Here is a 23,757-nt window from a genome sequence, read left to right as displayed (position 1 = left end):
CGGTCTCTCCAAAGAATATGAAAATCGGGCATAATGCAGAACAGTTGAGAATCGTCAACAGACGAATTTAGCGATGTTGCAGTGAGCGCAACTATTTTAAACTCAGTTATTTCGACAAAGTATTGAAGTGAATCATGTTTCGGAAGAACGCTTCTAATGCTTGCGGAAAGAAATGGGAAAGGGTCACACGTGTTTCTCGAGGCATTAAGAGGTAGCTGTGTTTTACATGGGGTGAAATTATAGGATTTTACGTGCCAAAATCCCGATCTGATTATGAGGCACGCCGTAGTGGGGGACTCCGGAAATTTTGACCACCTGAGGTTCTTTAACGTATACCTAAATCTAAGTACATGGGTGTTTCCGCATTTTGCCCCTATCGCTTTGTGAGTAGTGCTTAGCAGCACAACACCATAGCCACTAAGCAACCACGGCGGGTTTACATGGGATGACCCTATTCTTAATGGGATCGAATGTGATCATGTGGTGGGCCTAATTAATCCATAGTCGCCTACTATGGCGTGCCTCATAATGAAATCGTGGTTTTCACCCGTAAGACCCCAGTATTCAGTTCAATTTAATTCGCTTCACGTTGACCGCCAATAGAAAACAGTGTCTCATTAGATGCCGTTGCACATAGTACACAATCATCCGCAAAATTTGTATCTCACTTTCGATAACAGCACAAATATTAATAAAACAAGAAAGAAAGCCGGCCCTAAAACGGAGCCTTGCGGCACATCAGTCGCAGGAGAAAGATCATCTGAGCAACTCCAATTCAAAACAGCTCTTCGAGCTACTTACTTAACATTACGTTAAAGCCTGTATATTCACGAAAGTAAGCGTTCATGTCACCGCTAATCCGATCTCGACATATCGGCATTAGTGACAATGTGAATCGAACCTTGGGTTATTTGCTCCACCGCTTTTATAATGCCACCATCCTCTCTCATGCTACCACTTTAAAAACACTAATACGAAGAAAATTAAAGGATACACCTACCGTGTGAAATTACATTAAATGTACTATCTCACTAGAACTTCTCAAAACTACTCCGCTAGTTTATATGTTTATCTTATGATGAAATAGCTACTCTAACCGCATAGGAAACTAATTTTGAATTTCTAGCTCTTAAACTGATAACTACATCGTAACATGAATCCCATCGTATTGATCAGATGTATAAAATAGGTATCAAATCCAGTCACATTAACTTTCTTAAGCACTTCTTGGCCTCTCATTCCCCTTGAATGAATTTGCGTCCCCAAAGAAATACTAAAAAGTACTAATAAACGCAAGTTTCATGCAACGTTAACTAGCGTGCTGAGTTTATTAATTGCTGACTTTTTTTCCTTTTTAGTTTGCAGTATCAGGTAATATTGTATAGTTGTAAAGCTGCTTTCCGAGTGCGCGCTGACTTTTCCATTTACCATCAGCTAAAATTGTATGATTACAAAATTACTTTTAATCACTGCATTATTTTTTTATCCGATGACATGCGCCAGAAATATACAAAAGATCACCACCCAAGCACCCATGTTACCCAGCGAGGCTGAAACGTGTGGCCCCAGTGTTTATCACCGGGTTAATCCCAACGGTTCATTGAACCATGACTTGCTATAAGTTGCCAGATCCTCGGTACACAGTTGCTGCTTGCGCTCGCTTGTACGAACCTGTTCTCGTGCCCGGGCTGCAGCATCAGCATGGCGTAGACGAGCTCCTTCCCGATTCTGCTCGAGGTGTTGCCGATAGAAAGCTGCCTGCTCCTCAGAAGTACGTGTGACGCGTGGCCTACCCATTTCAGAGCCGGAGAGAAACTGCTGTGCCTACGCTCGGCTGCGACGGAGAGCAACTAAGTCGCTACTGGCGAAGCCGATAGCGCGCCTCTTTCCTTTTTTTTCACGCATGTGCATGGAGTTGCACCGGACAAGTTTTCGACGTACAGGTGACAGACAGAGGGATGGACGAATCGGCTAGCCATATACAGCTTCGCTGTAAAGGAACGCACTCGTCCGGCAGCTGAAGGGTCGCAAGCATCATGTCAAGGTTGGAATTGCCCTTCTAGGGGTTAGTTGCGTCCTTGAGAAAAAAAAAGGAAAACGGGCAGTGACAAGTCACTTTTGAACGACGGGCTGCCGCTCTAATCGTCATCAGAGATGACGACTCCCGCCAACGTACCGAGCTTTGTCGGGAAGCTGTGATGGTTCATCCCTTAGAAACGGTATTTATTTTTGTTTGGCGACATAAGTTACGCCATCGAAGCGGATGTAAAGGTCAGGCGGTGGTAGGTATGCGAAATGAACTATGCCCAAGAAAGATGTACTTATACAGTCAATTTCTTTTGGAACCGGTGATAACGTTGTAACGCCGACAAGGGCTTTCTACAAATTCTTTTCCCCAATAACTTAACAGAAGGCGATATGGAACCTATGTAGTACACGAGTCCGTCCACATTCAGACGGTAACATTCATTCGCTCTGACATTTCATTCATCATCAGTGTTACTGAACGAGAAGCATGCTGAGCTTTTATCGCTAGATTTGCGTTCTGAAGTCGCATTGACCTTGCATAAGTTCCACCATTCTATAATCAAGAGCTCGGCGCTTGTCATCACCTATAAGCCAAAATAGCGGCCTGGTCTTCAGAAGGTATAGTCAGCGTCAAAATCTTACGGAACGTGGAATCTAAAAGAAATGCTTATATTTCTATCCCTTAGGCATGCAGCGTGGTATTCGGATTTACAATATGTACTCGTCTGAAGTAAAAAACAGTTGTGCGTAGGTGTACAGGTTGTGGACCTAGCTGCGTTGGAAATGAACTTATTCGCAGAACCTCGGCCGCCTAAACTTTTGACGGCGACTGTGCTATTGAGTACAAGTATTTTCTTTTTTCTGTACTCAATTCTTTAAATAAATGGCCTTCCAGCCAAAGTCATGCAGTGCTTACACCTAGGTAATTTTGAAGACAACCATCGCAAACATGATATAGTAAGTATAGCAACTCAACTCTCATGTATTTCATCGTTATTAGCACAAATGAGGTATAATATATATGTGAACAAATGAAGTATAATGAAACCTCAGGGCTATTTAAAAACTTGGCCTGCTCATCTAGTGTACCTCCCTAAGCTTTCTGGAAGACTCAAAGGGCGAAATTCAAGGTTGAAATTGCCATGTCTTGTGGCACTATGCTAGACGAGGAAATTTGTGTCTTAGTGGGACCACATGAAAGGCTCAACTGCCATTGTGCTACTCATGCACAACGAAATACACCTTTAGATTTTATTCGCAGGCAGCGGAAATAATTTGAAATGGTGCTCAGTGGGCGCTGGCGTGATCATGACAAACCCGCCGAACCGATATGAGTCGTAAACGATCATAATAAGGAAACATTTCTAGCAAACCCTCACGGTGCTCTATCTTGTTTCTTAATTTGTTCAAACGCGTTAAATTTAGGCTAGAAGAATTACGGAAGAAGGCTCACAGAATTACGGAAGAACTGTAGCAATTCAGCAACAGAGTGAGTCAAGAAATGCTATGGCAACTGTGATGATTGTTACCGACTATAAGGTCTTCTTGTAGAACTTTATGGATGTAACTCAAAAAAGGCCTGCGGTTCGAGTCGTTGTCTCTTTTTTCACGATTAACACATGCGTAATTTCCTATACGCCTCTGCGTATGCCGTGGTAATAGGATATGAAGACTTTTAGTATTTCAGAAATTTCGTGAAGCTATATGGGAATGGTTCAAATGACAAGACGCGTGCGCAGCATATTGAGGAGATAATTTTTAGAATCGAGGTGCCCGTTGCTACTAAACAAACAAACTTGTGCAACAATTCGGACAGCCTTCATTTACACCCGAGGTCAGCTGCGCAAAAATCCTGCTTTGATATAATGCGAGTGCACTCCGTCAAATGGCATCAACTATATTTATTTGTACAAGTACTGCGTCTGGGGCAGTTGGCGAATCTTCTACATTTGTGTCTGTTAACTGCGTACACTGGACGCAGTTTTTTTGGTACGTTTCAAGCAGTACAAGAGTAGCACATACACGCCTTCGTCGTGACATAGCTTTAGAGGAAAGTAATATTTCTTAGTAATATGTTCATACATATTCTCCGTAAGAATCAAATAATCATTCAGAAACAGATTATCCGAGTTTATTGTCTAAAGGACATCATACCTACAGTGCCAAAGAAGCTTGGAAGCACGTTCGCATGTTCATGAAACCGGCGTACCATATTTTTGTACGAAAAGTTTGATGCAGGCAGAAAGAAACGAAACAAGAACCGTAACTGAATGGCCCGCATTCGTAATATGCCATCTGGCGCAAAACTCCCACACTAAGCAGCAACAAAGTGATAAAAAAAGAAAGGGGCAGCCAGCTCCGAACAAGTGAACTCGCGCATGTGGTATGAGTGAGGGAAGAAACTTTATTGCAGGTCCGGCGAGGATGCCAACTCGTCGCGCGCCCGGCTAGTCCTACGCCGGGACCGGCAGGTCTAGCCCACCGGCCCGGTCGCGGGCACGCCGGACAGCCAGGATTTGCTTTTCTAGAGCGGGGCTACGCAGAAGCGAATCCCACTCCTCCTTGATGAACTTGGTGTATGTCGACCCGCACTCCCAGAGCACGCGCACCAGAGTGGAAGTCTGCCCGCAGGACGTGCAGGCGTCGTCTCGATACACGTTGGGGTAAGCCTCCTGCAGAACGGGCAGACACGGATATGTGTTAGTCTGTATAGAAGTCTAAGGGAAACGGCTTGTGCCCTATTCAACTTGGGGTGAGAGGGTCCTTCTAGACATGTAGAAGAATTTAATAACCTCGTTGTGAGTAGTGGGAGCGTCCCTGTGGCCGTAGGGAGGAGGGCAGTTGGTGCGCTTTACAGAGGAAGCGCGGTCGGTGAGGTCACGTGCAGCCTCGTGAGCAGACTCATTGAGGTTCGGGGGAGCACCCTCGACCGACCCTACGTGAGCGGGAAACCAGTGGATAGAATGATGCGTGAGAGCATATGGACTCGAGCTGCTAAGAAGACGAGCAGCTTGCTTGGCGATGCAAACCTTTTGAAAAGCCCTAACTGCCATTTTCGAATCGCTATAGATCTCGGACCCATGACCGTCTAGCAGGGCGAGTGCGATCGCGGCTTGCTCGGCGACTCCGGGGTCTGAAGTGCGAATGGAGGCGCTATAGGAAACCTTTCCGCTGCAGTCGACCCATCGGTTTTCCCATCGCTGTACTCCGCGGCGTCAACGAAGCTTGCTCTAATGTCTCGTTGTTTGATCTGTTTGAGGATGGTTGCTGCTCTGGCCTTGCGTCTGCCCTCGTTGTGGACGGGATGGACGTTTCGGGACAGAGCGGCCACTCGGAACTTGTCTCGAATGCACCTAGGGATCGGGGTACTGACCATCGGGAATCCCGCAGGGCGGTAACCCAGCTCTTCGATGATGCGTTTACCTGCCGCTGTAATGCTCATGCGAGTGATTTGCGCGCGTTCTTGGGCTTCGGCAATCTCCTCGGCAGTGTTGTGCACTCCCAGCTTGAGGAGGTCCTCGGTATGGGTCCTGATGGTAGTCTGAGAGCCCTCTTGATCACTTTGCGGATGAAAGCGTTGAGCTTGTCTCGCTCCGCTGCATTGTCTCGCTCCGTTGTGCACAGAAATTTTGTACGTAAAGGGACGTAGTACGAAGCCATTGATAAGCCTGGGGAGATTGTTTTCCTTTATTCCCCGGTGCCGGTTTGCTATTCTGCGAACGAAGCGGAAAGTGTTGTCCGTCTTTGCGATGATCTTGCGGCGAGCCGTTGCGTTCCCGCCGTTGAATTCGGCAAACATGCCCAGGACCCGAATAACGTCGACCCTGGGTATCACCCCCCCCCCACCTCCCCCCCGTCACAAGTGCGACGACTAATGCTGCTTTCGGAGACTGGCTTCCAATCTTTGGGTCTTCGTCCCTTCTCTTTTCTGTAAAGCAGAAGCTCTGACTCGGCGGGGAGCATCGAAGTCTGGTGGGGCGGAGATACTCCTCGATCACGTCGATTGCCTTCTGCATGGATTCTTCGACTCTGCCCTCGCAGGCGCCGGACCACCATAAGGTGATGTCGTCGGCGTATATGGTGTGCTTGATGCCCTCTACGCGCGCCACCCTCTCGGAAAGACCAATTATACAGATGTTAAACAGTGCGGGTGAGATGACGGCGCCCTGAGGAGTGCCCCGCCTTCCGAGGGGCACATCGTCGGAACGGAAGTCCCCAATGCGAAGCTTGGCCTTCCTGTCCGTTAGAAAAGAGTAGACGTAGCTATGGAATCTGGAACCGCGACCCAGGTCTGAAATGGTCTTTACGATGAAGCTGTGGAGCACGTTGTCGAAAGCTTTCTCGAGGTCCAGACCGAGCAAAGTCTTGACGTCTCTAAAATGGCCATCCACAATAACTGATGCTTTATTAGCTTCATTGCACCCTGCGTCGAGAGTCCGGCGGGGAAGCCGATCATGTTGTACGTGTAAACCTCGTTGTCCTCGAGGTACCCGTCGACCCTGTTGAGGACGACGCGCTCAGTGACTTTGCCGACGCAGGAGGTTAGAGCGATGTTTGGGGCCTTGCCGGGCTTGGGAATGAGCACCGTGCAGGCCATCTTCCATTCTGCAGGAACAACGCCGCTATTCCAGGACTCGTGGATTTTGTCGGTCAGAAAGACAATCGATGTGTCCTCAAGGTTTCTCAACATTCTGTTGGTGACTCCGTCCGAACCCGGCTGAGACTTGCGGTTGAGCGCGAAGATGGCCTGTCTCACCTCGGCAACGGAGAAGTCTTCGTCGAGCTCGGGGCGTGGAGGGCCTCGGTAGTCCGGGAGTTGGGTCGCCGGATCTCCGTCGCGACGGACGGGCAAGTACTTCTGTATGACTGTTGAGACGAGGTCATCGACCGTGTGAGACCTGGTGGCTTCGTGAAGGGCACGGGCCAACGTATGCCTTTGATTTGACTTCGAGCCGCTTTCGCCGAGAAGATGCTTCAGCATACCCCAGGATTTGCCGTTGCGCCTCTGTCCGTCGATTCACGGAGTTCGTCCCACTGCTGCTGGCATAGCGCCTTGCAGTGGTCATCGATGACCTTGTTGAGCTCCGAGATTTTTTTTCGGAGTCTGCGATTGAGCCTTTGACCCTTTCATTGGCGGAGCAGGGCGTTTTTGGCCTTGATCAGGTGGGCAAGTCTGCTGCTGTCCATCCGCTCGACGTCGAGATCGGTCTCCACTTTCTTGGTAGCCGCGGAAGCGTCGTTCCGGACGGCTTCGCACCATCCTTCGAGAGTGGCGGGTGCCCTGGCTCTGCTGGGTTCTTCGCGAATCTTGCGAAAGTGGTCCCTATCGATGAACGTGAATTCCTTGATCCTACTCCGATACACCTTGAAGTTGGTCTCGAGAATGTAGTGGTCGCTGCCAAACTCCATGGCGGTGTTCTCCCAGCCAACGTCCTCAACGTTCCTGACGAACGCGAGGTCGGGTGTCGAGTCCCGGGTGACGGAGTTGCTGATGCGCGTAGGAAAATCCTTGTCAGTGACCAGGGTGAGGTCCATCTCGTTGGCGTCTTGCCACAGGTTGCGTCCCTTGGTAGTGTCGTAGACGTAACCCCAGATGCCGTACGGTGCGTTGAAGTCACCGACGACGACCAAGGGTCGAGGGCTGGCCAAGTCGGTCGCTTTCTTGAGGATGGTCTTGAACTGCTGGCGCGAGTCCCTGGGGTTGCTGTAGATATTGAGGACGAACACGCTGTTTCTGCGCTGAGTCCGCTGTGGTACGTCGAGCAGGATCTCAACCATGACATATTTAATTCTACCACTTGCCAGCATAAGGTCGTTGGTGAGATGAATCAGCCTTTTATCAATCAAGGTGCAAATCCATCGCCCCCCGTGCCGACCCGATGCGGCCCTGTAGCCTTGGAGCGAGGCGGCGGAAACTGTTTCCTGGAGAGCGATGACTTGAGGTTTGTCAGCGAAAGGCCTGAAAAAATGCTGCAGATGGGCTTTTTTGTTAGAATACCCCCTGCAGTTTCATTGGCAAATGCGAAAACTCTCTTTGGACCTATCCATTATGGCGGACCGGATGGACTACCACCTAGCGGGGCAGTTAGGGCTGCGCAATGACTGGGACCTCCTGTCGCCGCCCTGGTGGGATACTGAAATCTTGCTTCCTTTAGTATGGCGGGAACGGTTAGCGGTTGTACGACGGAGGCGGATGAAGCCATTCGAGCCTCAATGGCGCCGATGCGATCAGTGCGTGCTCCGAGGCCCCTGTTGGGGTCTCCGAGTGCAACCTGAATTTGGCGAACGTTATCGATGAGACAACTGACGCTAGCGGTGACCTGTTTGAGGCCATCTGCCAGCCCAATGAGGGTTTGCTTAAAGGGAAGCTAAAACGGTTTTCAATTTCCGTGAAGTTCTGGGGTTGGGAAGAACAGCCCTATTAATTTACGGTTCTGAATTTTTTCTTTGTATTGGCAATATAAGTGGCAGAAATCGCTTTCTAAATCCCCCCCCGCGGACATGCCCCCGTCGCTTTCCGGAGCACCGGGTAAGGAGGCAGCCGGAGGAGAGAACCGGCGAGAGTGACGTCATTCCTGGGGACCGTACTGCCGGACCGGCGTGCTCGCATGTGCTGGCATGTTTCTTTCTGTCCTGCGCTTTACTAAACGACGCTAGGAGAGATCTGCCGCCGCTCACGTTTGTTTTCTTTTGCGATTTTCGTGAACTGTGCTTCCTTTCTGTGCTGCGTGAGTGCCTACAGCCAAGGGCGCCCAACATGCCCGCGTTCTGTGTAGCGTTCGGCTGTGCGAACACAAGCGGACGAGACGATGTGGTGTTTCACATGTTCCGGAAGGACAAGAAAGTTGCAGCGCAGTGGGTCCGTGCGGTGAGGAGAGATAATTTCTTGCCGACGAAATCAACTGTGCTGTGTTTGGACTATTTCCGCGACAGTGATTATCATCGGAACTAGACAACGATGCGGGCAATCGGTATTCCAAATAAATCGGCGCGACTGAAGGCCGGCGTTGTTCCATCTATATTCTCCCACAAGAGAAACACCTCGCCACTTCCAAGAGCGGCCTTCGCCAAGAGAAGAAAGGGTGAGGTAAGGGTTTTAATGTGCACACGGGCAATTTTTTGAACGGGTGATCACCTGAGTGTCGAACAAACGGCCTTACAGTGGCCTATGACGAAGCGAGGTGGAGGCACAGCCGGGAATGTGCACATGCGTGCAAAGTGCTTGCCGTTTTCATCTTGTTTTTCCACTCCCCTTTGTCACGGAACACTGTACTACGGCTGTTTGATCGGCGCTGTTTTGGTACGGTGAAATAACTGCCCGGGGGTACGCTTGCGCATTCAGTGATATCTGCTATTCGTCCTACCACGCGGTGCCCGCAGGTTTAGCTGTTCAGCATTCGTGTTCAAATCGCACGACATAAGGCATTACTGTAATATTTTCATGCTCGCGTTAGAGTAGTTGAACTCGTCGTGTAAAAACTTCGTTCCGTAGATTTCGCACTCACAGCTTACTACCAGCAGCGAAATGCCGCAAAAACGAGCGACGGCACAGCCGCGCCCGTGGCAAGGCGAACGGGCTCAAATAATGAAGTAACGTTGTCAGGTATTGCACTTGTCAGCGTTCGCCGTGGTACAGCCCAATACAGGCATCGCTGCTGGACAAAAAATGTTTCCTTGCCTTTAACTAGCTATGCATCGCGCATGGCAAAATTATTATTTCAAAGTAAATATAATATATTACTCATTACTTTATTATTACGCTCATTGATTTGAATTACATTACAATTACCGCTTTCCAGAAAGTAATGGTATTACTTTACGATTGCTTCCAAACAGTTTCCATGCATACAAAAAGCAAAAAGCAAAGTATAAAGGGACGCCAACCTTTCTTCAAGGTAACATACACTAGCCAAGATTTCATGCCCTCCCCCCCCCCTCCCCATCTGCCTCCACGACACCTCACTACACTACCAACGTTCTGGCGCCATACACAGCTTACTGGTGCATATTTAACGCAATTATTAAATTAATTTAGCCATGAAATTACAGACACCAAATAATTCACATTACTAAATCACTAGACAACTAATCCATCACATAAGTTACTGAAAAAGTATTTCAATTACTGTAAGTAATCCAACTGTTGTCATGTTTGCTGATACGCATGACATGCTGAAATTCATGACATCTATGCCATGCACTCTTTCAGGTTCTCGCAGAGCATCTTGAGAACCGAGCCCCTGATGAACCTGTTCCACCAAATCGAAGAATTTGAAGCAGCCAGTGTGACACAGGCAGGTAATGCAGAAAAGTTTGAAGTAGCAAAACGCGGCACTTATGTTCGCGATCATGTATCAACACGCAAAAAACCACGGAACTTTAGACAAGCAGCGGCAAGGTGCATGCCATCGCGGACTTGCACCCGTGTTCACAATCTAATGAGATGTTAGTGCTTTGGCATTCTTCCAGCAGCAAGTTCCCAGTGACACTTTGCGCGTTCTTTCTCCCGTCATTGGAACGTGCAGCTACATGAAAATGCATATGTACCAGCTAAGATTTTCAACGCGCGAGAAGGTGCACACATCGCTCTCGCTGTTAGCGCACTCAACATCGTCGTTGCCCCCGTCGCCGCCATCGTTTTCTGTATCGGCTGTTGGTTCGAACATGTACGGCGAAAATACAAGCTCTCTGAGACAGCGAGAACGTTCCATAATGCTTACAACTCAGCTGTGAAGCCAGAAGAGAACAGCGTGCTACGCTCTGAAACGGCGGCGCCGACCGGCGATCCCCGTGAATGACGTCAAAGCGGTCCAGACCAATCACAGGGAACAGCGGCGTTCGCGCGATTCTCTGAGGCGCTGGTGCGCGTTTTCTTGCAAAAAACAGCCGCTTGCGTTTGTTTCCGCCCTTTTTAAACGAAATATTCGCGTTCAGCGGACTCAAAACTGTAGAATGCCGCAGGGAACTCATTTATTTCCAAATATGTTTCAGCTTCCCTTCAATCTCGCTGACTTCTGCGAACAACGCTCCCAATTCACCTGTTTTTATTACTACTGCTCTGCGCTTGGAGGAAGTCGCAGTACCGTCCACCGGAGCTGGGATTGGAGTCTCTGTGGCATTGCCTGGCGCACCCTTATCCGACGCATTCGAAACGAGTTTCCTGTTCTCTGCCATTTCATTAACTAGCCTCTTCATCGTGCTCTTGTATCATCGTTCTCTCTGCGTAAGCGAGTGACTTCCGCGTCCCTAGCTTACTCTGGGTGCGGGTCGTTACGAGGTGCCTGAGCAGCTTCTATATTTGCACCGGGCTTGGGACGTGCCAGGTCGGCCGAAACGAGGGTCGGCTGCTTCCGGCAGCGTGTGGAGGCGGGCTGAGGTACAGATGCTGGCTGGGTTCTGGAACACGGGCGGCCCCTGGAACCGGATCTGGATCGGACTCGGGATCTTGACATCGACCTGGCCCTGGAAACGGAGCGGCTCCTGGTGCGACACCTGGAGCGGCCACGAGACCTAGATCTGCCCCTGGACCGGGAGCGGCTGCGACCGTATTGGCGTTCAGGTGATGCTTGCCGGGCTTGATTCGCGTCCTCCATGGGCGGGAAATGTTCGGCGTTGAGGGTGCGGGAGCGTTCGCCCCGTCTGCGCCTGACGAGTTACGATGTCTGAAATGTCGCTTGCACTCCTTGGCGGTGGTAAGGTGGTCGCCTCCGCACAGCTTACATTTGGGATCGCACCTATGCTGAGTGTCGGGATTTGCCTCTCCTTATCCTCTGCAGATGGCGTCGTTGGGGGAAGGGCAGACGTCGGAGTGGTGCCCGAGTCTGCCGCAGCTGTAACACACGTTGTTAGGATTGGGGGCTCAATCCCATCGCTCGTAACCTGTTGTCAAGATTGGAGTCCTGCATGAATTCGAAGGTAGCTGGCCCATGCCGTCGTCCAACTTATGCACACTGAGGACGTTGATGAAGGGAAGGAGTGCTTCTCATCGAGAACGAGGAATAAGGGTTTATTTACAGTATTTACATGCACTTCATCAGTCTAGCTTGACTGCGAGAGAAAGTATGTCAGTCTAACACGACTGCTTGAGAGAGTGTCTTATTCTAACATGACTGCTTAAGAAAGTGTATCGAGCATCCGCACAACAGCCGTTTATAAACACTCGGTCCTCTCCCGATTCCAAGGTGGCAGAAACGTTCGTCCAGTCATCGTAAACACGCCGCCGCTCCGTGGGACGGTTTACACACACACAGCGCGCACACACAGACACACACACACACACACACACACACACACACACACACACACACACACACACACGCACGCACGCACACATGCGCGCACACACACACACACACACACACGCGCGCACACACACACACACACACACACACACACACACACACACACACACACACACACACACACACACACACACACGCACACGCACACGCACACAGGTTCTCAGTCCGAAACCGACATCATACGAATTTCGTAGAACTCGGAGCCCCGCGTAGTGCGCTCGGGTCGCCTTTGTCTTGCGTCTTGGTCGGCACGTGGGAAGGGGTGTCCGACGACGTTCCCGCGGCAACTCCCCCACTCATAGCAGATCAGGTCCGCGTTGGGGAGTGCGGTAACAATAGTTGGCCCGCCGAACTCATTCAATCACAACGGCGACGAGGCTCGAGCGTAACGGTGGCGGTTTCAGCCTGCTTCGTCAAACGCATCCTAGCTGAAGCGACGGAGAGTGGAGGATGGGCGTATTGTTCCTGACACAAAGTCGAAATAGTGACGCTGTGGCTAGAGGTTGGCGGCGGCGCTCCAGGAAAAGGTGATGCCCGCGGTCGCAACTGGTTGTCAAAACTTGTACTGCAGCTGGCCGTTCTTAACAACGTCCATTTGCTTGCGAAATAAAGTGCACCTGACGATAGTGCCGCCGTACGAGACAAACTTTGGTTGCCGGTACCCCTTGAACAGGACCACCACGGTGCCGGTGTTCTTGATTCTTTTGGCGCCCGGCGCCGTAGGATTTGTCGGGTTGACGAGTTTTTTTGTCGATCGCCGCGGGCCCGTCGGTAAGGGAGACGCCTCGGATGACGCCCTTGCACGTGTAGTGGGCGCATGTGGTATGAGTGCTTTCGATCTGCCGTTGTTCGGAACGCTCTGCTATCACTTGAAAACGCTGTGGCAGGAAAAAAAGGTCTATGTATCCAGCACAATAAGTTCCGCGACGTTGTTTTGAAAACTGATTTTGGAGCGGCCTTCTTGCCATATTAAGAGCTGCTACTGCAACCAGTTGAAGGCTGTCATTTAAGTTGATGAATTCTCGGAAATATACCAGTCGATGTAATAGTTTCATCGCAAATTGCTTTTTACTGGCCAACAAAGCCTCCGAAATTTTAACGTTTCCATAGACTCCCATAGTTCAAACTTCGCTTGCAAACTAGACCCCTATTTCGCCTGGGAGTAAAGGTACCGCTTACATGAGATGTCGAGTTAGGCGCGAGTCTATTTCCACGGGAATTTTTTGAAAGATGGCTTCAACGATTAATCACTCGCGAAAAACGACGCTCTGGTGTAGAAAACGCGCATGTTTGCAAGGGAGACCACTCGAGGCAATGTTTAGCGATCCTCTAGAAGGAAAAATCCGTACCATAACACAAAGGCCAGTGCCTTGCTATTTGATGCTCGAGCCGGTTGCTTAAGGACAAAAGAATAGCGGAGCAAATATTCGAAAATAGAGGATGCATGTGTATGCTGCCGAAAAAATATGGAGACCACTCAGCACATGCTAATGGAAGGCGAAAAGGAGGAGAAGAAAAAAAAACCCATTTAAAAAAACATAAATAAAGGACAAGCAAGTGTCTTTCTACTTCTGCAGGGAGGCACCAGGGGGAGTCCAGGGCTCCTGCGAATTTTGCTGTCTCCCGGGCCCGCCGCACCAGTTGCTGTTGGTTACGAGGGTCCGAACCAGTCAGCAGGGCCTCCCACTGCTCGGGTGTGGGGTTGGGTATTTGTGGGGCTGCCTTCACGTTGGGGCACACCCACATGGCGTGATATAGGGAGGCGTAATCGTTACAAAGAGGACATATGTATGAGTATAGTGTAGGGCATATTGCCTGTAGTGTGCTTAATTGGCGGTATGTGTTGGTTTGTTGTTGTCGCCATGTTACGGCGTCTTCGCGTGAGAGGGTCTTGTGTGGAAGTCGGTATTGTCGTCTGTTCAATCTGTGGTGTTGTAGTATGACGTTGTATTGTAAAGGTACGGGCTGCATAAATGCGGCCGTATCCCTCTATTGTGGTGCCCGGGAGGCACGAGCTCGGGCTACAACAAGCACACACTGATTTCCACGAAGGGACTCGTGTCCTGGAGTCCGTACTATTTCAACGTCCGGGAATCGGGAGGCTTGTTTGAGGAGTCAGTTGGCGATGGAAGATATTCTGGCTCTCACGGCAAGCTACTTGGTAGTAAATAATAATTGTGGCGTGCTCGTTGGTTAGCCTAAAGCTGATGGCCAAGGCGATGGCTATCTCCTCCACTACGAGGGCGCTGGCAGTGCGGACCGTCATCGAGGCGACCTCTTGAAGGTTATGGTCGACAACGCTGGCCGTCGTGGCTACTTTTTGGGGGTACTGCGCGGCATCTGTGTTTAGTGTGGTGGGGAGACTGCCATATTTTGTCTGTAGTGTCTTTGTGCGAACTTGGCGACGACCGGCATGATGATCCGGGTGCATGCTTCCGGGGATAGGGGCTACCTTGACGTGATCCCGGACGCTGGGGGCCAGATAGATTGCTTGTTCGTGGCCTTTGGCGTGTGTGGGGTAGCCTAGGCGCGCTAGGACTGTTCTTCCTGTTGGTGTTAGGGCTAGGCGTTCTCGTTGGCTTGTGAGGTGGGCGTCTATAATTTCTCTTATAGTATTATGGATTCCTAGGGCTTCGAGCTTGAGTGTGGCTGTTCTCTGTGGTAGGCCGAGCGCTAGCTTGTATGCTTTCCGAAGAAGTACGTCTAATTGATCTATCTCCTTGGGAGTGAGGGGTAAGCACGGGGCAGCGTAGGCAATGTGGCTGATCATCAGGGCCTGGACGAGCTGTGTTATGTCGTCTTCTTTCAGTCCATATTGTTTGGTGGTGATGCGGCTGACCATTCGCATGATTTGGAAGGGGGTCTGCTTGAGACGTTGGATGGTGTATTCGCCTCCGCCGTCCTGTTGTAAGTGTTGGCCGAGCATGCGGACGCGGTTTACTGTGGGTATTTCTTTTCCGTCGAGGGTGAGTGTGATGTGGGGTATTTCATTCCGTTTTCCTTCGTGATATCTGTCGAACGACTAATAATTCTGACTTCTCGGGGGAGCACTGGAGACCACTTGTTTTTGCATATTGCTGGACGACGTCAGTCGCTTGTTGGAGGGTGTCTTGTTTCTCTCCTTCGGAACTAGTGGCGGTCCGGATAGGGATGTCATCGGGGCATATTGCATGCCTCATTCCTGGTGTTGCGTTGAGTTTACTTGGTAATTTCATCATAGCAATGTTGGAAAGGGTGGGTGATAGAACAGCACCTTGTGGGGTTCCTTGGTTGAGGGTAGGTAACGTCGGTGTTCTGAGTGAGCCAATGTCTATTGTGGCCGTGCGGTTGCTTAGAAAGGCAGGTATGCCCTTGTAAGTATTACAACCAAAGTTCGTGAGGGTTAGGTTTGTAAGGATGGTATGGTGAGCCACATTGTCGAAAGCGCCTTTCAGGTCGAGTGCTAAAATCGCTCCTGTGTTGTGTGGTGAGATTTGTTCAAGAACTTGTTCCTTCATCTGAAGAAGGATGTCGTGGATATAAAGGTGGGGCCGGAGTCCGAACATTGTTTCGGGAAAGAGGTCGCTGGATTCTAGGTAAGGCTAAAGTTGGTTAAGAATAGTATGTTCCAGGAGCTTCCCTAGGCTTGAAATCACTGATATTGGTCTCATATTTTCTAAGCTGTATGATGTCCGCGTGCTTCCAATCTGCTGGTAGCGTACCTGCTTCCCAATGATAATTCAAGAGGTCAGTAAGAGATTGAATGGTGCCGTCATCCAGATTGCGCAGGAGCTTGTTACTTAAAGAGCGTAGGCTAGGGCGTGTTGGTACTCCATAACTGAGGTTTTTAGCGCACGAAAAGGTACGAGAGACAGAGGCATGATGCGGACGCAGCGCTCTTGTTATTTATTTTGTCCTTGCCTGGGGTGGTGTTTCGTGTGAGTACGAAGAGATTCACCCTGAGGGAAGCGTAGGTAACATACACCTTCCAGAAGCGTTTGGGCTTAAAGTGGACGGAAGCACTAACCAGTCAGCAGTCGAGTTAAGCAACAGACGTTTAGAGTATTGGTGGAAAAAAGCAGGGAAGAGATTGATGCGACCGGACCTCTTACAGTCATGGCTAGCGGTACAAGGTAGGTTTTGGAGGAAAAAGAAAGGTTAAGGAGATGCACACAAAAACCAGATAAAACATGTGCAGCATACCTGATTAAATCAAGAAGGCCAGGCTACTATTCTTCACCGCCCCGCTTCAAAGGGGACGCCATTGAATCAACACTATCGTCACCTAATTCCTGGTCGTGTTCGGTAATGATTGTTTCATTCGTTGACGTGTCAAAAGCGTTTAAGTGATTATGGACACGTACTTGCTCTGCTTGGCCCATGATCACTTTCTTAAAAAGCAATATGCACAATCGGATCGCAGTGCGCAAGACTTCGTCGTATTGCTGTCGTCGTATCACTTCGTCGTCGCGCCTCATGTCTTTCCTCGTTGCAAACCGAGACGGTGAGTGACATTTCTAAGCATATACGGGAAGAATTTGCTCATATAAATCGCGGTTTTAACGTTACAGCGCCACTAAGGGCCGTTTATTATTTGAATTTACTTTCAACAACTTTGTGCACACTACTTCCGGTCTCTAGGACAAAACAAGCTCATTGTAGTGAAAAAAAATGAAACTGTAAACGATAAATCAATGATGCGCACGTTTGTCATAACAATACATTTAACGAAAATGCCGAGCATGCAGCTGGCCTTCTTCGAGAAACCAACTGAAACCAGTGTTCGCGACATTGCCTCTCTGATATCCGAGCTCGTAAAAGGCATCATACCTGGAGGATTGCTTTAAATACTGTTGCCTCCGAAAGCACAGGAGGTCTCGTTTCTTGGACGCAGACGCATCGCAGCTAATATCAAGAGTCTAGGTTATCGGTTAAGATGTGAAGTGCCATAACCAAAGAAAACGAAGAGCGCTTCTAGAGTTTCCAACATTGGTGTCTACGTGCCTGCCCGCGGAATCACAGTGGAAGTCCAACCTCTGCTTGCGCTGTTTTAGAGCGCAGCTCTTTGGCGTCCGTTCCTGGGTTTCGCGTCGGCGTCGTCGTCGGCGTCGTCGTCGGCCTCGTAACCAGCTCCGCCCCCCTTTGATCCCCCCAGCGCTAGCAGCGACCGACTGATACCGCTGGATGCCGCTGACGCCGCTAGAGAGTCAAGATAACGTGACTGCATAGAACACCGTCGCCGCCATGCAGAAAGAGGACGAAAGGGTGCCCCCCCCCCCCCCTGTTCTTGTGTGGCGGATAGCTGGGGTTGACTCACTATCGCCGTCAGCGGCATCAGTCAGTCGCTGCTATCTCTTCCCTCCTCCCTTTATCGTGTTGTCCGCTTGCTGCGCGCGCTTCTGCCCCCATCGTTTGCCGCTGGGTGTACACGCCGCCCCCCTCCGCTTCCGCTTACTGCTGGTTGCTCTCGACGACGGCGATGAGCCTCCGCTTCGGCGGCGCGAACTGCAGGGTCTTCTCGGCGGCGGCGATGAGCTTCTGCTTCAGCCTCGCTTACTGCTGGTTGCTCTCGACGGCGGCGATGAGCCTCCGCTTCGGCGGCGCGAACGGCAGGGTCTTCTCGGCGGCGGCGCTTAGCCTCTGCTTCCCCCACGGCTGTGACAACCTCGCGAGGCACTTGTATAGATCTCGTCTTTGAGAATCAAGCATTGGTGTACCAAGTCGAACATATATCAGTCTATTTCTCCGACCACAAAGCTTCCTTCATGACTGTCAAGAACTGTTAGTGGAGTCTTTGTTAAAGGAATACGTGTGAAAAATAAAAAAAAAATTATGTGATAGCGCATACATGTGTTGCTCGATTTCTTTGCCTCAATCTATCCAAAAGGTGAAATAGCTTATTTGCTGCGCTCAAATTTCGCATTAGGAAGTAACGTAATCGTCGGTAATTTTTTTCTTAAGAAATGCTCATGCTCCCGCTAGAGGTGTCCTAGTCGGTGCTGGTTAATGATGATAAAAACATTTCTAGTGGCAGGTAAGGGGATATAGGAAAGGGGCCCCTTGTCCGGGGCTTCTGTGATGTCTACGAAGTCTGGAGTTGCGTCATCTGCAGGCTGTGTGTGCGCATGGCACTTAGAATATTTATTGAAAGTAGTACCTTGTAAAGCGGTCTTTGTTACACTCTTCCAAAGTGACAACACACCATAATGAAGCTTCCAGACGTATATGTTTTCCCAGAAAACTTTTAAACTGACCCAATAATAACAGTTATATACAAAGTACAATCTTTAATTTCCCTGAACAAATAGTTTGCTCTCAGCTGGGTGGTTCCGATAGCAATGCCTTATGAGTGAATGAGTGAGTGAATAAACTTTTATTTGGTCTAGCAAAGTGCGATAAAACGCGCACCCGGCTAATCCCACGACGGGACTGACATATCTAGTCTGCCGGCCCGGTCGCGAGCGCGCTGGACGGCCAGGATTTGGCCCTCAAAGACGGGACTTCGCAGGAGCGCGTCCCACTCTTCCTTGGTGAACTTTGGGCCCAGCGACCCGCACTCCCAGATCATATGAGGCAACGTAGCTACCTCACCACAGGCCACGCAAGAACAATTTGTGTATGGCTCCCTATTTTTAGTATGGTTTTTATTTTATCAGTGCACATTTGGTAACATTTTATGACTGCCGTCAGACAAAAATGCCCGGTAACAACAAAGGGGCAGTGAAAGGATGTGCAGCTCGCATTGACTACCACCGCTTTGCCGTTTACTAAAATATTCCACCAGAAGGCATGTGCCTGTGTGCATGAGCTTTCGTTCGGAGAAATGATCTTAAGTCATCGCAGTACGGTTGGCGTTCGTCGGCTGTCCCATGGTTTTATGATGCCATAACAGTGTTGCCAACTAGTTTTACGAAGAAAGAACGCAGCGGCCAAAGAAAACCCGAATGATCTTACGCGGCCTTCGCTCTTGTACTCTTAATTTGACACTGTGCGCCACTTATCGTTCAGATGCTTACATAATGATTTAGAGTAATATGGAAAATTATTAAATAGGAATGAGCTTCACTCGTATTAATCAATGCGAAATAAACAACATGAAATGCGAAGTTGTAAAAACAATCGCAAGTACGATTTATTTAAGAAAGTCTGCAATTCTTAATAAAATGTCCTACAGCTCACGTCGCATGCCTGTGCCTAGCAATCATTCCCAGCGAAGTTTCGCCCCTTGCAGATTCTGCACTAGATTTTGCGTGCATTGCTGAGAAGGGTTATAAATGGAGAAGCTGGAATACCAGTTCATGTGATGTTCTTGAAAGTATGAATGGTTGCGCACATGATGAGAAAAATACCAAACATTAACATGCATGCTGGAACACGTGAATTCAGTTAAATATTTCATGCGCTTGGTCCAAAAAGTTATTCGTAGTTCTATATAAAAAGAATCTACTGTCTTACTCAATCTAAGGAAGAGACCACGAAATCAGAAATATTTTTAATGCCCATATTGACGATGTACTAGCCATTCATAACGAAAGCTGATTACATTAAGCTTTACTGGTAAGAATCTTTCTTTTTCTTGTTTTTAGGCACCGCTCACGCTAGAAAGCTTCATTTAGTTGCTGCGTTAAGTTGCAGTAAATGTACGAGCTGGGTCAACGTAACTTGCGTGGACACCATACAAGTTTATGTACATTTTGCTTCGCCTGTTTCCGCTTATAATGACGCGGCTGAAGGCTTTTTGGGTTTCTAGTCGTTAGTGCACTAAAAAGGCAGCATCATTCAATTTTGTTCAATCCTTCATGGATCGGGCCGCAAGTGAGTACAGTATCATGGAGATGTAGGCAGCGCTGGAAGCTTCGCTCTGATGTTCGAGCAAAGGGGACTTAAGAGGAAGCTTTAGCTCGGGCCCAACTTCTACGCGGCCTATTCAAATACATGTAAAAACGCAAAAACGTTTTTCTGAGGTAACCCCTGGACCGATTTTAATGAAATTTATTGCATTTGAGAGGGCAAGTGAAATTCTAGTGACTGTTGGTCGCGCAATTTCTATTTAGCTCCTGAATTTTGTTAAAAAGATTTTCAAAAATTCGAAAGTTAGAAAAAAATAGAAGCACGAAGTTTACAAATTCATAACTCTGCATCAAGAGCAGATATCGTGGTTCTGTAAACGAGATCCATCAGATCATTGAAAGCGGACAAATTCTATACGTCATTTTATATCTTACGTGAATTTGTTACGTTGTTTACATTGGGTTCTGCAAAACCTATATTTCCATTTTACTATACTTTTTGACATTCATGTGTAACGTATCAATTTTGTCCGCTTTAGATGTACTATTAGATGCAGTTCACGGAATTGTAATATCAATTTTCGTTGCTGAGTCACAGAGTTGTAAACTTGATAGTTTCGTTTTTTGAAAATTTTCGCTTTTTGCCAATTTTTAATAAAAAATTGACGACCTAAATAAAAAATCCGAAACCAACAGTCACTAGATTTTTAGTTTTTCTTTTAAATGCAACAACTTTCGTCAAATTTGGTGCAGTGGTTGCAGAGAAAAACGAATTCTGCTTTTACATGTATTTAGATAGGAGCACCCGAGCTAAAGCTTCCTCTTAATTGCTCGTGCTAGAAACTTCATTTCATAGAAGAACGGTCCAGAAGACTGCAGCTTACTGAGATAATATGGGGCTCAATGTTCGTAAAGCGTTGTATACGGATCGTGGATGTACACAATGCAAAAAAGTGTTGCAGAGGGCCTTAAAGTAAAACACTGTCTTCTCGAAAGCTTGGCTTGATCTTTCCTGTAACGAACCCCTATGCGATATCCCATTTTATGACGGGACAGCGCATGAACGTCTCCGGACCGTCGCATTCCGACCTGCAAATGCAACCTTCGCATTTCGCGTTCGATGCTCTACCAATTGAGCTACCGTGGCGGGGTTTCCACGTCACCTTTCTTGGGCATTTATGTTTCCTAGTAGAACCCTGTAAGTGTTATCCAGCGCCACCAATCACAGACCTTGGCGGCAGACGTGGAGCGTCCTTTCTGCCGCAAGCGTCACGACAACGTGATTTTTTTTGGCGATGACAACCGGTCAATAAACTCACACATGCTACCTGAAGGCATAAATGTTTCCGGATGCAAGACCTTCGTTATGCAATAAACGAGAAGGCAGGAGAGTAATCGAGGGGCCCGATTTTGTTATTAGTCATATCATAAGAACCCAGCAAACACTGACACCAAGGACAACATTGTGGGTTTGGTCCCCACCTGCGGCAAGTTTTCAGCCGATTTCATTTCCGTTAGTTTATCGTTTCTTTATTTCATTTAATAAGCACAAGCAATTTCCCCTATGTTGTCCTTGGTGTCAGTGTTTGTTGGCTTCTTATGATATGACTAATAAAAAATCGGGCCCCTCGGTTAATCCCCTTCCTTTTCGCTTGGTGTATTGAAGGCATTTATACATTTGAAACTATGCTAGCGCAGCACTGTTTGACTATAGCAGCCCCCTTCGGTAAGTTTGGCTTCCACGTTCTGGAAAACCAATTTATTGAACAAAAAAGTCAACTCGAATCTCAGCTCAAGCATCTCTTACCCGCGTGGTCACCTCTTTAGTTTTTTCTCCTCTTCCTTCCGTTAAGTTTTTGTCACTACACAAACTGACAAACTCTTTGCACACAATCAGCCGAACTCCCGCGCATTCTCCTCCCGTCAGTTCAACAAAAGGTTTCGCGATAATGTCCATGATAATGGGCGACAAGCACAGTCTTTGGATGCGGACAAGTCAGTTCCATAGACGCTGTGACCGCAGTGTTTGAGCGCCGGCTTCTTTGACCAACTCGCTGCTGGGGTGAACAACGGCGGCTTAGATGTAATCCAGCATGCGCAGACCCAGACGCACAGTGAGTCCGAGCAAGGTAACCACGCCGAAGTACTGGAAGCCGCCACGCATCCGCTTGGACGGGTCTGCGAACATCAAGTGCAGGATTAAGGGACGATCCTTTCAAAAAGGAAGGCAACTGGTGTACAGCTAGCTTCTTCTTGAGTTTTGAAGCCACCAAGTGTGTACAGCGATAACTGCTGCACTAGACACTGACTGTGCCACCTGTGGAAGTTTCAACTAGTGACTCAACTGAAGACTGAAGAGAGCTGCTCTCCTCTCTACCCAGCACCTCAAACCCGTTCACGAACTGTCACAGAGATCGGCACCATCGTTTCAACTATCATTACTACCGGTATCGTGGCCGCTTTTAATATCAGAAAAATTTCATAGTCTCCTTTTCTAACTCGCATACGTCTTGGCTCTGAGTGGAGGTCATGAAGATCACGTTGCTGCCAGATTTAAACTGCTCACCTGATGGAAACTGAGCTACCACGGCTCGTGTCGCTGTAGTATTATGCACGATACTTTAAAGAACAACCATGTAATGTCGCCATGTCTGGTCATTTCCAAGACATTTTTGCACGCTGCCTGCGTCGATGCCGCACGGGACAGCAATGTGCGGCTGCTTTCTTTTGTCTGGTGATTTATTTACTAGCAAAATATGGGCAGCTTCATTCGACTGGAAAGCATTGAAAGCCATAGCGAGGTCTACACACCGCAACTAATCGCTCCGGCACGCTTCAATAATACGCAGAGGCGACATGTTGGCGTGACGCAGCACGCGATTAAACTGCTGCTGTGTAGGAGGAAAAGCCCCCTGACAGTTATTTGGCATCTCGTAATGCTTACGTGATGCTCACTCGATGTCAATCAGTTAGTCAACCAGCCGCACCACTAGCGCGTCATTGGCGACACCGAGATAGCACTGCAACGACGCTTACTGCGTCAACGTGCTCGAGTGTCGCCATAGTTGCCGTTGTATTAAAAGATTTACAACGCAGCGAAACCTCGCTTATAGTGGTTTTGGTGACCATGAGAGCGATGACGACAATGTTTGATTAGCCGACGACACCGATGAGTAGCAGCAGAGCTAGAGAGGGATCTTGAGCTGACGTTGGGGGCGCCACCAAGTGGTTGAGGATAATTGTACAGAGCCTAGATGAAATATTCTCGAAACTGACCAGCGTCGGCACTTATAAAGCGCCACCACAAGGCGCGCCATAAATGGTGGCTACTGGTGCAGCAGGTATAGTTTGTTGGCACAGACGAGAGATGCCGTAATGTTTATCGCCATGCCCACGCTTCACCTGTACGTGAGAACTGACCAAGACCGCCCGGCTAATAGCCGCGGAGCAAATATTGAGGCGAGGAGACAGTGATCAAGAACATATGCAATAAACATGCATTACCCATTCTTCCTTTTTCATGTTGTCCCTTCAAACAGGTTTCTCGCTTATATACTATTTCATCACCTATACCCTCTTGCGTAGCTCGTCTTCTGAGTGAAGGCTGTGGAGAGGCCAACGTAACACAGTGTGGACATGGGAAGCCAAATGCCTGCAAG

The 23,757-nt window shown here is 48.7% G+C and overlaps 1 protein-coding gene across 2 annotated transcripts in view; it reads right to left on the bottom strand.

Moving 5' to 3' along the window:
* Nucleotides 1-21,825: 21,825 nt before the first annotated feature.
* LOC142584141 (glutathione S-transferase 3, mitochondrial-like) overlaps nucleotides 21,826-23,757 on the bottom strand; it is a 59,469-nt gene continuing 57,537 nt past the window's right edge. Inside the window, exon 5 of one of the 2 annotated variants that reach the window (XM_075694313.1) lies at nucleotides 21,826-22,276. In XM_075694313.1, the coding sequence (XP_075550428.1) occupies nucleotides 22,022-22,276 (255 nt within the window). In that variant the 3' untranslated portion in view covers nucleotides 21,826-22,021. The remainder of the gene's footprint in view (nucleotides 22,277-23,757) is intronic. The other variant, XM_075694314.1, reaches the window with a different exon arrangement.

Source organism: Dermacentor variabilis, chromosome 6 (genome assembly GCF_050947875.1).
Source record: "Dermacentor variabilis isolate Ectoservices chromosome 6, ASM5094787v1, whole genome shotgun sequence".
Classification (NCBI taxonomy): Eukaryota; Metazoa; Arthropoda; class Arachnida; order Ixodida; family Ixodidae; genus Dermacentor; species Dermacentor variabilis.
Note: the sequence above shows the minus strand (reverse complement) of the source record. Positions and strands in the feature narration are given on the sequence as shown.